Source organism: Staurois parvus, unplaced genomic scaffold, assembly GCF_062004578.1.
Source record: "Staurois parvus isolate SC_StPar_1 unplaced genomic scaffold, SC_StPar_1.0 ptg001058l, whole genome shotgun sequence".
NCBI lineage: Eukaryota > Metazoa > Chordata > Amphibia > Anura > Ranidae > Staurois > Staurois parvus.
In genome coordinates, this window is record NW_028318854.1 from 894334 (window position 1) to 909096 (window position 14763).

At 42.6% G+C, this 14763-nt stretch overlaps 1 protein-coding gene across 1 annotated transcript in view; it reads left to right on the forward strand.

Annotated features, from left to right (window-relative positions):
* LOC149440700 (uncharacterized) overlaps nucleotides 1–14763 on the forward strand; it is a 129578-nt gene that overhangs the window by 107450 nt on the left and 7365 nt on the right. Inside the window, exons 6-10 of the mRNA XM_089658201.1 lie at nucleotides 979–1173; nucleotides 4227–4428; nucleotides 4753–4961; nucleotides 6599–6659; nucleotides 14518–14693. Of these exons, the coding sequence (XP_089514327.1) occupies nucleotides 979–1173; nucleotides 4227–4428; nucleotides 4753–4961; nucleotides 6599–6659; nucleotides 14518–14693 (843 nt within the window). The remainder of the gene's footprint in view (nucleotides 1–978; nucleotides 1174–4226; nucleotides 4429–4752; nucleotides 4962–6598; nucleotides 6660–14517; nucleotides 14694–14763) is intronic.

Here is a 14763-nt window from a genome sequence, read left to right on the forward strand (position 1 = left end):
CATTGACACATGAAAAATGGATATTAAAGAAAGTCTTTGGGCAAACAGATGATCCTCTGTTTACATCCATTTACATTTGCATCCGTCAGGATCCATTTTTTTAAAAGGATCATAGCTCTAATTGGTCAGTTTAAAAAAGGGAGGTGGACCTAAATGGATGTAAATGGACAAAAAGTCAGTTTTTGCATGAAAGAAATTTGGAAAAATGGCTCGGGACTGAAGTGGTTAAGGATTCTAACTGATGGATGTAAAAAACTGATGTGAACTTCATCTATTTGTTCTTTGAAAAAATATGACTGAACTGATGAAGCAGGTGGAATGCCCATGTGAAAGGGGCCTTACAGGCTGCAGGTAGCAGGGCAGGATGCTGAACCTGTACCTCCCAGGCACACTAAAATGCTGGGATTGAATGCACACAGGGCCTAACTGGATGACATTTCATTTTCTAAAGCACTATGAATCGTAAACCTTGCCTAACATGTTCACCATCCTCTTTTGATTCCCAGTGCTGCTGTTTCCTTCTGGTCTTTTTCAGCCACTTTCTGCCTACATAAACTTGCCCTTGACTGTTCATCATTGCTTTGAATTGGTCTCTTAATAGTGACAGTAAGTGGCCCATGTCTGTGAAATGTGTGGCCGTGCAACCACTTTAAATATGACCATAGATGAGTAGAAAATTACTTGAAATTTTGTTCAAAACACCCGATCATTCGACTTTCTTTTACTTTCACTTTTCGATAATAGCGGTAAACAGGACAACTAGAGAAGGTGAATCTCCCTAACAATGGCACAGACAGCAAAAAACCTTGCAAGAGTTCTAATCCACACTATCCAAAACCAGAAAAAAAAGTTTTGCCTTTGAATTAAAGTTTTGCCAAAATTCTGAAAACAACTTTTGAAATAACTTTGACATGTTAAAGCATATATGAGGTTTTGGAGACTGGACTTGGAAAGTTGATGTGACCATTTTTGTGTCAGGCCTTCCAGGAAGATGTGTGGAATAACATGAAGCGTGTAGAGGTTCTCTTAGAGCGTGGAGATCAGCTCATATATGAAAGTGATCCACAAGATGCAATGGTCTTAGAGGAGGAGATGACGGAGCTGGGCTCCTACTGCCAGGAGATATTCATTCGCCTCTCTCGACTGCAAAAACGGCTCGTAAGCACCAAGCTGGTATGTATAGCGTATATCTTTACGCCTTGTACTGGGAGGAACCTGACCGACAGTTCACAGACATTATAAGAATTTAGCCAATAATGGGACTTGGGACTAGCCAACAAAGTAACAAGGAAAAGCAGATTACTTGTACATGGAAAACAAATCCGTGTGTTACTAAGTGCAATATAGTGACTGAATGCTAAATGTGCCAATAAACATATGATAGCAGTTTAAATTGCAATGGTCATACATTATACAAGCCAGTGCATAAACATTTTGATGCACAAGTTTGTGTAGTTTTCAGACACCCCAGGCCCTGGCTTTATATCAGGGAAACAAGAGTAATTATCTACAAAAAGCTGACCACTTAAAGCCCATAAATCTATAGAGCTTGCACCTCAAGTCGGCCTTAGATGGAGCAATGGGCTGCAGGAAAGAGAATCGCTCAATTCTCCCATCAAAACAGTCAGTGTTGTTGGGGGGAATCCCTCCTGCAGAGCCATTCTGTTCTCCCGGCGGGGGGAGCCATCCCCTCCAGGAAAAACACAGTGATTACACAGAAAATCGCATGTAAAATCCAACAGGCTGGTTGTACCCAAGTTGATTGATCAATGGATCAACTTGGGTACATTCAGTCTGCCCCTACATGGTTCGAATCTTGTCCTGTCCCTGCTGAACCAGCCGAGAACTGTCTATGGTCAGCTTTACATTACTGGCAGAAGTAAGTTGGAGAGTACAATTAACATTGTATGTCCATGGGAACTATAATGATTAATAACAAAAGTATTGGACTAATGGCATAACCCTTCAGAACAATTAAGATTTCTGACAGTCTGTCACTGTTGAAGCGGCCATAAAATGGGTCAATTGTTTCTGCATCTTCTTCAAATGCGCTCATTGGCCTTAATTGAATATTAAGGCCTCATGCACACAAGGTGTTTGCCCAGCTCTCCTAAATGCCTTTCCTCTTGGCAGCATTTTGGCAGAAAAAAACGCTTGATGCATGTAAACCGGTGTAGACCTGTTTCAGGCGGGTTTTGCTTGGGCATTAATTTCATTGACCAGAATAATTAATATTATTATTATTACACAGTATTTATAAAGCGCCAATGGTTCGCTCAGCGCTGTGCATTACAAAGGGGGACAGAACATGTGACAGAACAATACCAATACAATGCAAAACATGAGGGGATTGAGGGCCCTGCTCTTTCAAGCTTACAATCTAGGAGGGAGGGGATAGTGGCACAGGAGGAGATAGCTGTGGGGGATAGAGTGGTAGGAAGAGTGGAGGAGGTCGGCAGGTTAGCAGGGGGTGGGGTAGGCTTCCCTGAAGAGATGGGTTTTCAGGGTGCGCCTAAAGGAGTGGAGAGTAGGTAATAATCTGATGGGTTGGGGCAGGGAGTTCCAGAGGATGGGTGACACCCTGGAGAAGTCCTGGAGGCGGGCATGGGAGGAGGAGACCAGGGAACTAGAGAGAAGGAGGTCTTGTGAGGAGCGGAGTGTGCGTGCTGGGCGGTACTTGGATATTAGGTCAGTGATGTAGTTCGGGGCAGTATGGTAGACAGCTTTGTACGTCAGCGTTAGGATTTTGAATTTGATCCGTTGCGCAATCGGAAGCCACTGGAGGGATTGGCAGAGGGGGGTGGCGGAGATGGAGCAGTTGGAAAGGTGAATGAGTCTGGCAGTCGTATTTAAGATCGACTGAAGCGGGGATAGCCAGCGGCGAGGCAGGCCAGTGAGGAGGGAGTTGCAGTAGTCGAGTCGTGATATGATGAGGGAGTGGATGAGCTGTTTAGTGGTTTCTGGGGTTAGGAACCTGTGGATTTTGGCGATGTTGCGGAGGTGGAGTCTGCACTAGTTTGTTAAAGATTGGACTTGGGGCTGGAAGGATAGGTTGGAGTCCAGAATGACACCAAGTACTCTGACTCTGGCCTGCGGGGCGGGTTTGATGGTGGCGTTGTTGGATGTGACGGAGAAGTCAATGGGGGGTGGTGTCCGGGCTGGGGGGAAGACAAGAAACTCTGTCTTGGAGAGGTTCAGTTTAAGGAAGTGGAGCAACATACAGTCTGATATGTCGCTCAGTAGGTGTGTGATTCAGGCGGAGACCGAGGGGGTGAGGTGGGGGGTTGAGAGATAGATTTGTGTGTCGTCGGCATAGAGGTGGTAGTTGAAGCTGTGAGAGTGTATGAGCCGGCCAAGGGAGGAGGTGTAGATGGAGAAGAGAAGGGGCCCGAAGACGGAGCCTTGAGGGACCCCAACAGAGAGGGGGAGTGAGGGGGTAGCATTATAGGTAACGCTGAAAGAGCGTTGTGACAGGTAGGATGAGAGCCAGGAGAGAGCAGAACCTCTCTGGTCATTAAAGTAAATTACCTTTGAAGTGCTTGATGCGTCTAGTGATAATGTTGGACATGGACACATAGTCTAACATGGAGGAACATTTAGAGGCAGAAACAAAAATCGCCAGATGTCCCTACAGGCAGCTTTTTTAACACTCAGTGTGCATTAGGTTTAATACACTTGAGTGGGTAATTTTTTTTCATAAAAAAAAATAATAAATAACCTGCGCTTATGTGACAAATTATAAACTAAATTAATGCTGCTGCTCACAAGGTAAAAGACCCATCACACATAAGTATAATAAATTATACAGTGCACAAATCAGACATTAAACGATTAATAATAATAAAGTGATAAAAGGTCCACTGTCCCAAATAAACGGTGATTAGGTGCTCCTATAAAAATCGGTGCCAAAACGAAATGTGTTCTTTAAATGATGTCCCCACACCATGCTCCGTGATCACCTTCCAGTACAATCCACACTCACCAAATTAGATGGACTCATAACAAGGGGGACACTCAAATGTTTGCTACTTTTAAACAATCTAATTATCTCTAGCAGTATTTCCCACATTTCAATGGTAACACAGTGCGTTCACATACCTAGAAACAAAAATGAAAAGAATGGTATAAGTTTTTACCTTCTGATATAATTACAGAAATCTTACATCTTTTCATACCAATTAACCATGGATCACATAACAATGACCATTTTCACATTTTCCTTGAAGGTCTTTGAAGATGATGTTCTCGATAGTGGCTTTGAACATGTATCATCTGGGTCATCTGATGTGTTCTTGGACCTTGACTTTGAAGATGAGGAAGTTCCTTGTCCACCTATTCTTCCCCCTGCCAAAGCAGCCATTGATCTGGAATGGGACCCAACAGGGGATGTTGGTAGCTCAGGGTCTCATGATGACATCTCAAGATGTAGTAAGTGATCAATCACTTGTCTGGCATTTTATCTTCTTTAAATACATTGTTGATACATTTGAGATAGGGTTAATCCACCCCAGACTGATCTTTCCTTTTTAGTGGACACTGCTGGGTTGAATCACCTTTTGTGCATTCCTGCAATCAGATCTCCATACCAGAATTAAATGTTTTGACTCACCACACCACCCATTGTCCGTTTTCTGCAGACTTCTCTATAGTGTAAAATGAAAATCTAATATCGAGCGTAAGAATCTTTGAAATAGCCAATGGCAGACTGAGTTGGTAACATTTTTTTTTTTTTTTTATCGTTACACTCAACAGTCCCACGAAAATTATCACGGAGGCATATATGCTCTGAGAGTAGCATCAGTACTGACTCTGGGGTCACTAATTCCAAACATAGGAGCCAAGAAGACCTGTTGCCAGTGGAAGAAGATTTACCTGCCTTCATTGTTCCTAGAGGTACTGTTATCTCAGAGGGATTCCCAGGACCTAAGATTGACATCCAAGTTCAAACAGTAGATAGCAGGGTAAATACAGATAATTGTTCTCTATATGCCCTTTCCTTATCTTAGTTGACAACTTTTTATCTGTACCTCAGTTTCTGTTGTTTTTTCTGCATCCTTATCACTGTGCTTATTACCGATCTTGCTCTTTGCACTGGCTGTAAATTTGGCCTAGAACTGCCAAACTTCTCTTTGAATGATCCGCTGAATGACCATATTCTGAGTGACCAAAATAAGCAGTAGAGGCACTTAGGAAATGCAATAAAAACATTAAAAATGTACATTACTGCCAGATATAATACAAAAAAAACTGACATGGCATCATTCAGTTCAAAATCATTTTTGACTATAATCAGGTGAAAACTCAGAGGAGAAGGATGGAAACATTTTCTTGAATGAAACAAATTAATTTTGAGTTACATTTTCTTTTAATTTTCTTCTGGAAATTACACTCATTCCAAATTTGATTGTTAAAAGCAAAACAAAGTTTTGAAGTACTTTTTGAACATTTATCAAGTCTTCGAATATACTGAGAATGTCCGTAGGAATGTTTGTACAAATATTCATATGAACATTTGTTCACAATACTACCAGTGTATGGCTAGCCTAACCTTTTGCAAAGCAATCAAGTGACTGCAAAGTTATGGCAAGCATTCCCTTTTTGTGCAGCTGTGGCTGTTGGTGCGACTGGTGGGCGTGAGTTCCTTCAGGGCCAACAATGCCTAAAAGCTAAGGATGCTGATGGGATGACGTCACTGCTCTACTGTAGAGATTCAGCAGTGTTATCGGCCCTGCGCAGACAGATACACTCGCATATGACTGCTTGGGAAATACTTCGAACAGACATGTGCGGTTTCAATGCAAAGAAGCGTTGGCACTTACATGAGTACGGCCATGTACAGTCATTGAATTTTATGGAAGGCTGTACACAGCATGTGTGGCTTCCCTTAGGCCCCTTGCACACAGGCATCATGATTTACTGATTACTCAGAAACTAGTGACACCCGTGTGCAAGGGGCCAAAAACTGTGTGTAAAGACCTGAGTAATGTTGAGTATAGGTGAGTACAGGTGTATATCTTCTAGATTGTAAGCTCCAAGGAGCAAGGCCCTCCTATCCCTCTTGTATTGAGCTGTATTGTTGCTGTATTGTCTCCCATTATATTGTAAAGCGCTGAGCAAACTGTTGGCGCTATATAAATCCTGTATAATAATAATAATAATAGATGAGTATAGCCAAGTACCAACCTACCCTGTAAAATAATTGCTAAGAGAATTCATGGAAAAAGTCGCTTACGAGTGACGGTCCATGCAATCACCAAGGGTCGGATACGACTGAATGGATGGATGGATAGACAGACAGACAGACAGACAGACAGACAGACACAATTCTTCTTCTCCTGTGAGCTAAAAAGACAGAAAAAACAATCATTTTTAGTTTTACATATTAAGATCACATGTAGTTTACATGTTGAAAACATCAAGTTTTTTACTTTTTTATGCCCTAAGGCATAAGGTACATCTCAATGTGTATCCTTTGTGTTCTACAGACTATTCATGCACTTGTCATTGTGAAACTTTGTCCCTACACTTTATGCTTGTTTATTTGTACTCTATGTCTACAGTCTCCTAAATATATAGTATGATATCTCAACCTTTGTAGGTTCTGTGCAATGATGCGCCACCTTTGGAACCAGGACGGTTAGAAGTTTCCTCCTATTGTGGTAAGAGTCATGAAAACCTGTCATATGAGCATTGAACAAATTAGAAAATGCACACCATATTCCGATACCGATTACCGATACTGTGCGGACGCCAATTGCACCACAAAGAAAAGCATACGAATTGAATGGGAATGCAGCCCCAGTGTCTCTGATCACTGCCCCAATGTAGGGACAATAAACAATTCAGCCAGCACCTGTCACCTGTCCCAGTGCAGAAAAAAACACCACCATACCCCATACCAACGTCCTGATCACCGCCATACCCCATACCAACGTCCTGATCACCACCATACTCCATAACAGTGTTCTGATCACCGCCATACCCCATACCAGCATCCTGATCATTGCCATTCCCATACCAGTGTCCTGATCACCACCATACCCCATACCAGTGTCCTGATCACCACCATACCCCATAGCAGTGTCCTGATCACCGTCATACCTCATGCTAACATCCTGATCACCGCTATAACTCATACTAATGTCCTGATCACCGCCATACCTCATGCTCATGTCCTGATCACCCCCATACCCTATTCCAGCATCCAGATCACGGCCATACCCCATTCCAGCATCCTGATTGCCACCATACCCCATACCAGCGTCCTAATCACCGCCATATACCATACCAGCATCCTGATCACTGCCATACCCCATTCCAACGTCCTAATCACTGCCATACACCATACCAGCATCCTGGTCACCGCCATACCCCATACCAGTGTCCTGATCACCGCCATACCCCATACCAGCATTCTGATTACCGTCATACACCATACCAGCGTCCTGATCACCGCCATACTTCATGCTAACATCCTGATCACCGCCATACCCCATTCCAGCATCCTCATCACCGCCATATCTCATGCTAAAGTCCTGATCACCACCATACCCCATACCAGCATTCTGATCACCGCCATACACCATACCAGTATCCTGATCACCGCCATACCCTATACCAGCTTCCTGATCACCACCATACTTCATGCTAACATCCTGATCACCGCCATACCCCATGCCAGCATCCTCATCACCGCCATACTTCATGCTAACATCCTGATCACCGCCATACACCATACCCCATTCCAGCGTCCTGATCACCGCCATACTTCATGCTAAAGTCCTGATCACCACCATACCCCATTCCAGCGTCCTCATCACCACCATACCTTGTGCTAACATCCTGATCACTGCCATACCCCATTCCAGCGTCCTGATCACTACCATACATCATACCAGCGTTCAGCATTTTAGGGTCTCAACTGATCAATTTTCAGATATATAGCCCATAGTTTGTAGACTCTGTAGTTTTCAAAAAGACTAAATAATATACACTGTTTTGGGTTATGGTTACCCCAAAATTGTAGAATACATTTTGGCCTAAATTTCTGAAGAAAAATAATTTATTTGCTAAATTTTATGACAAAAACTAAGCAAAAAAAGATTTTTTTTTCAAAATTTTCGGTCTTTTTCCATTTATATATTAAAAAAATTAAAAACCCAGAGGTGATCAAATATTATATGGGTACAGTGTTAGAGAGAAAACAGGTGGCACACACACCTAGTGCATTATCCATGGTTTATTGTAGGAGTGAAAGAATAATAAAAACATACAGACGAAGCATGTATCTAAAAAGCATAGAAAAATGACAATGGCCACAACGGCAGGCAAGGTGTTCTCACTGTCAGTGCGGTCAAATGGTTGACGTGTTTCGGGGACTAATCCCTTTCCTCAGAGCTGATGCAGATGTGTGATGAATGGAAAGTAGGAGCCTCAACAGCAAGGCTCCTACTTTTCATTCATCACACATCAGCCATTTGACCGCACTGACAGTGAGAACACCTTGCCTGCCGTTGTGGCCATTGTCATTTTTCTATGCTTTTTAGATACATTTATTATTCTTTCAATCCTACAATAAACCTTGGATAATGCACTAGGTGTGTGCGCCACCTGTTTTCTCTCTATCCAGTGGCTGATTTCCCCGTCTGAGGAGGGCTGCACCTCTGAAGCATTTCCTTTGGTTGTCGCTGTCCTGGTACCCTTGGCTTCCCTTTTGGCTGTGCATATCCTGAGGTGCTGGAGAGTACATACGATACAGGTACAGTGTTGCATGACTGCGTAATTGTCATTGAAAGCGTGATAGTGCTGACAGCTGAAAATTGGACTGGACTGGAAGGGGGTGAAAGTGTCCGGACTTGAAGTGCTTAAAGGAGAAGTGTGGGAAATAAAAAAAAAAAATAAACATACATACTCACCCATATGGCTGCAGCATCGGTCCAATGCTGCAGCTGTCCCCTAACGGCTGTAAGACTGAGAACTGAATGGTCACATGACCATTGGTCCCCTCAGTTCTTGGTCTTCACCAAGCAGACAGCGGTGATTGTCAGTCATGGCACTCTGCTCTGCCCTTCCAGTGCTCACTGGAACGCCAGGCTGCGGCGGGGGTGGGAACAGCATGCTGTGTTTGGTACTGTATCCCTAAATACCTGGATTTTTTTCTACATACTTACCTGTAAAATCCAGTTCTTGGAGTACATCACGGGACACAGGCTATTCATGACTATGTGGGTTATAGGCCACCTATAGGTGAATGGACACTAGCCGACCAATCAGAGAGGAGGTTCTCCCCTATATTATCCCTCCTACACAAGAAGTACTTCAGTTTTTTCACCAGTCTCTGTAAGGTGGATGGTCACTGTTGCTGTACTCCTGAAGCATACCTGAAGGTCCAGAATGGTTCCATTAGAGAATCAGGGACTTTAATCGAATCCATTTGGAAAGCTGTGAGCTGGGAGGTTTATAGCGCCAGCCCTGTGCCTTTACAGTGCACTTTATAAAGAATTTTGAACAGATAAGCTGTGACGGGGGTGACTTTTGGGGGTGGGGGGACCCCTGTTGTTCCTCTTATGTGTAGCCCACCCTGTGCCTGTTAGGGGTACACGGTGGTCTGTCCTGATATGGTGTAGACATGTATAGGTGGGGTGGGAGGTTGTCCATTGTTCACTGCCAAGTGGTTGTTCCATTGTTTTTTGTTCTCTGCCATGCCCCTGCATCCCATTGTTCTAGCAAACTATTATGGGATGTAATGTTTGTGTATTGGTGTGGGGGTTGGTCATTGTTCACTGCCATGTGCTGCATCCCATTGTTCTGTGTCTTGGTTTGGTGTGGGGTGTTTCCAGCAGCCCTTCCCCCTGATGGGAGGGCCTGCTGATGTGTTTCCTGTTCCTGGTATATATGTTGGTATATATCTTGTGTTTGTGTTAAAATAAAGCAGTTGACTTGCTTTCTTAAGAGAGTCTGATGCTGTCTATTTCCTGCATGATCAGCGGTGGGGTCTGTGGATGGTGTTTGGACCGGGAAGCGAGAGTATAACGGAAATACCCTAGCACAGTCCAGGTCCGGTTCATTATATAAGCCTTTTTTTTTTCTGACCTCCGGAACAGATTAGTTGGTTTTCAATGCATTTACAAATTTTTTTCACAATACAAAGCAAGTTTTCCCAGGATGCAATGCACCTGGGAGGTGTATAGCGCCGGCCCCATGCTGGGGTCTGTGGGTAGCACGTGGCGTCGAGTGTGGAGGTGTTGGAGCGGTTTTTGCAACGAGGTTTGCAGCCATTCTGGACATTTTTCATCATGTCCCTGTACAGTATTTATGCCTTTAAAGTGCACTTTATAAAGAGTTTTGAACAGGTAAAAGACTTTTTTTTTTACTTTTTTCTGACCTCCGGAATGGATTAATTGGTTTTCAATGCATTCCTATGGGAAACTGCGTTTCGGTTTACAAACATTTCGCAATATGAAACGTCCAGGAGAACGCAATAAATTTGTAAACCGAGGTACGCCTGTACTAAACTTTAGCTTTAACCTCTTCCTGACCGCAGATAGCCGAATGACGGCTTCACTGCGGCCGGCCAGTTCTGGCTAGACTTCATATGATGTCCTCCCAGAACACACTCTCCTGCATGCCCCTGAGAGCGCGCACCCGGTGATCTCCGTGATCGCTGTGTCCAATGACACACTGATCACCAGGAAATGCAATTGCCGTTTATCGGCTGCACTTTCCTCACACTGTCACAGCATGAGGAAAGTACAGCCAAGAACCGGAAGTTGTCAGAGGAGAGATCGGCATTGATCATCAGGACACTGATGATCAGTGCCCTGATGATCGGTGCCAAGCAGTGCCACCGTCCAGTGCCGCCCAAAAGTCCCCAGCAGTGCCACCCACATGTGCCCACTTTGTGTGAAAAAAATGATAAAAATGTCATATGGGTACAATGTTGCATGACCGCTCAATTGTCATTCAAAGTGTGACAGCGCGGAAAGCTGAAAATTGGCCTGGGCAGGAAGGGGGTATAAGTGTCCGGTAGGCAAGTGGTTAAAGTGTCTATTTTTCTTGCATTTATTACATTGGTCCAGTGTCTCCTTTTAGTATTGTTATTTTGCCATATCTGTTATTGCATTAAGAGGGGCACATATTATTGGTCTGGATGGAAGATGGAGAACGTGCTGAGACTGCAGCGTCAGCCAAACATTTACAGTAAGCCGGAATTGTGGATAAGAATTCAGTGGTGGCACGTATGATGATTTAGCAGATTCGTCTTCCTGCAGGAGTCTTGGCTGAGTCTGTTTCCTCTCCTACAGCAGAATCTGGGAAATTATTTTTATGTGGATCAATGACATCAATTACCCGGCACTATATCTGCTGTGTCCTTGTCCTTTTGTGCCAAAGGGACACCATTACTTAGAGCTGAACTTTAAGTAATTAAAAAAAACTGTTAACAGAAGAAGGCTTTGAATGTCTCTTCTGCTAGAAAGAAAACCCCTTCTCTCCCCCTTCTAGCAATTTTTAAGCTTGGAAGGCCTGCTGTACACGGGAGTAAAAAATGCTGTTTCTTATGGGTCTAAAATGAGATGCATTGTTGTCTATGGGACATTGTGCACAGCTGAGTAAAGATCAGTAATACAGTGTTGAGTACAGAGCAGTCAAAGAAAAATAGATTTTTTTCTTCATTTGACTGCAGTAATTTACTTGTGTGCAGGGGCGGACTGACCATTGGAGCACTCGGGCACTGCCCGAGGGCCCGGGGTCAGTAGGGGGCCCCATGAAATGCCCCTGGTACCTTTTTTATAGGCTTTTTGAGTGTGGGCAAGGACACAGGGGCCCCATGATGCCCTATTGCCCGGGGGCCCCATGAGTTGTCAGTCCGCCCCTGCTTGTGTGCTTACTCGTTTAGCCCCCTTGCACTCGAGTGTCATAATTTACTGATGTTTACTCGGGAACTTGTCATTCCCGTGTGCAAGGGGCTACAATACTGGCAATGAAGAAGAATTGTACTTGGCTATCTATCTATCCATCTATCCAGTCGTATCCGACCCTTGGTGATTGCATGGACCGTCACTCGTAAGCGACTTTTTCCATGAATTCTCTTAGCAATTATTTTACAGGGTAGGTTGGTACTTGGCTATACTCATCTATTATTATTATTATTATTATTATTATACAGGATTTATATAGCACCAACAGTTTGCTCAGCACTTTACAATATAATGGGAGACAATACAGCAACAATACAGTTCAATACAAGAGGGATAGGAGGGCCCTGCTCCTTGGAGCTTACAATCTAGAAGATACACACCTGTACTCACCTATACTCAACATTACTCAGGTCTTTACACACAGTTTTTGGCCCCTTGCACACGGGCGTCACAAGTTTCTGAGTAATCAGTAAATCATGATGCCTGTGTGCAAGGGGCCTAAGGGAAGCCACACATGCTGTGTACAGCCTTCCATAAAATTCAATGACTGTACGTGGCCGTAGTCATGTAAGTGCCAACGCTTCTTTGCATTTAACCGCAGATGTCTGTTCGAGGTATTTCCCAAAAGTAAAACTTCCATGTTCAGAAAAAAAAACTTTGGATGTGGGGGTAAACTTTTACAAGATTATGACCATGTACAGCCATTCTCTTGTATGGCAGAAGAAAATCTTCATTTAAAAAAAAAAAGAAACAGACGCATGTGTGGGAAAATGCTGACACAAAAAGCAGCAACATTTACAAGAGTATGGATGATTACAGACATTCTTTGGTATGGCCAGTGCAGCTTCCCAGCATGGGAGTGCGCCGTGAGATTTATGCTAGGCATAAAAACACCTATTTTAGTCAGTGTACATATGGAAGAAAAATATATTTGAAATATATTTTAAAAATATTCTTCCCAAATATTTTGCCATATATTTGAAATGCTACAATTTTGGCCATATTCAAAAAAATCTGAAGAATATATTTTAAAAAATATATTTTTAAAAATATATTATTTTAAATATATTTTTCTGATTTTTTAACATTAAAAAAGTAATTTTAACATATATTTTTACATATATTTGTAAATGCATTCCAAAAAATGTAGATTTGTATTTTTAAAGACATACAGTATATTTGAAATGTATTTTTAAAAATATTTTTCAGATATTTTGTAATAAAAACGCATTTCAACATGCAGTGTGTATATATATATATATATATATATATATATATATATATATATATATATTGAAATATATTTTGAAATATATTGAATATGGCCAAAATTGTAGCATTTCGAATATTTGTCAATATATTTGGGAACAATATTTTTAAAATATATTTCAGATATATTTTTCTTCCATATGGTCTATAAAAACTGTGCATACGCAGGAGTTACATCAGAAGCAGCCACCCACTTGGAGGAGATAAGAGACGTGGCACCTGGAAGATGCTAAGGCAAGGATTATGACGGCAGTAGGCCATGTGATTTCAGCTGGTGACTTCCATTCTGCTTTCAGACTATAAGCTCAATTCACAAAGCTAACACATCAGGATAAGGTCAATGTTTTAAAAATGTGACAATTATTTTAAGCTGAACCTGTTCAGATCTGAATATTACAATCACATAGCTGAAGATAAAGATTCTTATTCTTTGTGAATCAAGTTTATAGATGAAGCGCTGCCCCCTCGGGAGCTCCTGAGTATTCTGAGTTCCTCGTTCTGAGCCCTGGCTGGAGCAAAACCCCTGCTGACACCACCATAGTATTTTGGCCAGCAAATCAGTCTGTATTAACCACTTGTGCTCCTGAGGATTTTCCCCCCTTCCTGACCAGGCCATTTTTTTGGGTTATGGCACTGCATTACTTTAACTGACAATTGCGTGGTCATACAACGCTGCACCCAAATGAAATGCACATCCGTTTTTTCCCATAAAAAAAAGACAGACAATTTTGAGAAAAAAAAACAATATTTTTTACTTTTTGCTATTAAAAATGTCCACTACAAAAAATTTAAATAATCAGATTTCATCATAAATGTACACCAAAATGTATTCGTGTAAATTAATTGGTTTACGTGAAAGTTATAGCTTTTACAAATGGCGGTATAGATACTGAAATTTTTTTTCTACTAGCAATGGCGGCGATCTGTGACTTATAGCGGGACTGTGGCAGACATTCTGACACTGGGAGGGAACTGACTTGGTGCCATTGACATCCACAGCGACATCAATACAGTGATCAGTGCTAAAAAAAAAAAAAGCACTGACACTGTACTAATGGCAGTGGGCAGGAAGGAGTTGACATGAGGGGCGATCAAAGGGTTAACTGTGTGCTGGGAGTGTTTTACTAGGGGATGATGTTTTGGTGCTGAAGTGTGTTCAAGCTGACAGGGAGGAGAACTGTTTGTCATAGATGCTCAGTGATCACCAGGAGCCGGCGGGTAATCACTGGCTGGGACCCGGTGATTGACAACTGCGGCTATATAATATAACCACTCAAAGTCACCATAATAAATGTATGATCTGTCCTTATTCTAATTTTTCTCCCTGTAGACTCACCAGATTCAGGACACAGGACAGATAGTCCCCTGCATGCACCGAGATATGACTGCACTATGTCTGATCAGAGAGGACCAGTTGCCTCTAATACCCAGGTGACTGACCACCACATACAACACAACATCCCTGGGCAGAGGAGAAGACAGGGGAGGAAAAAGAAGGTGACTCAGGTAGGTGGCAAACTGATAAATAATTATGGGTGACATAGGAAGTGTCATATAGTCTGCAAATTCCAGTACT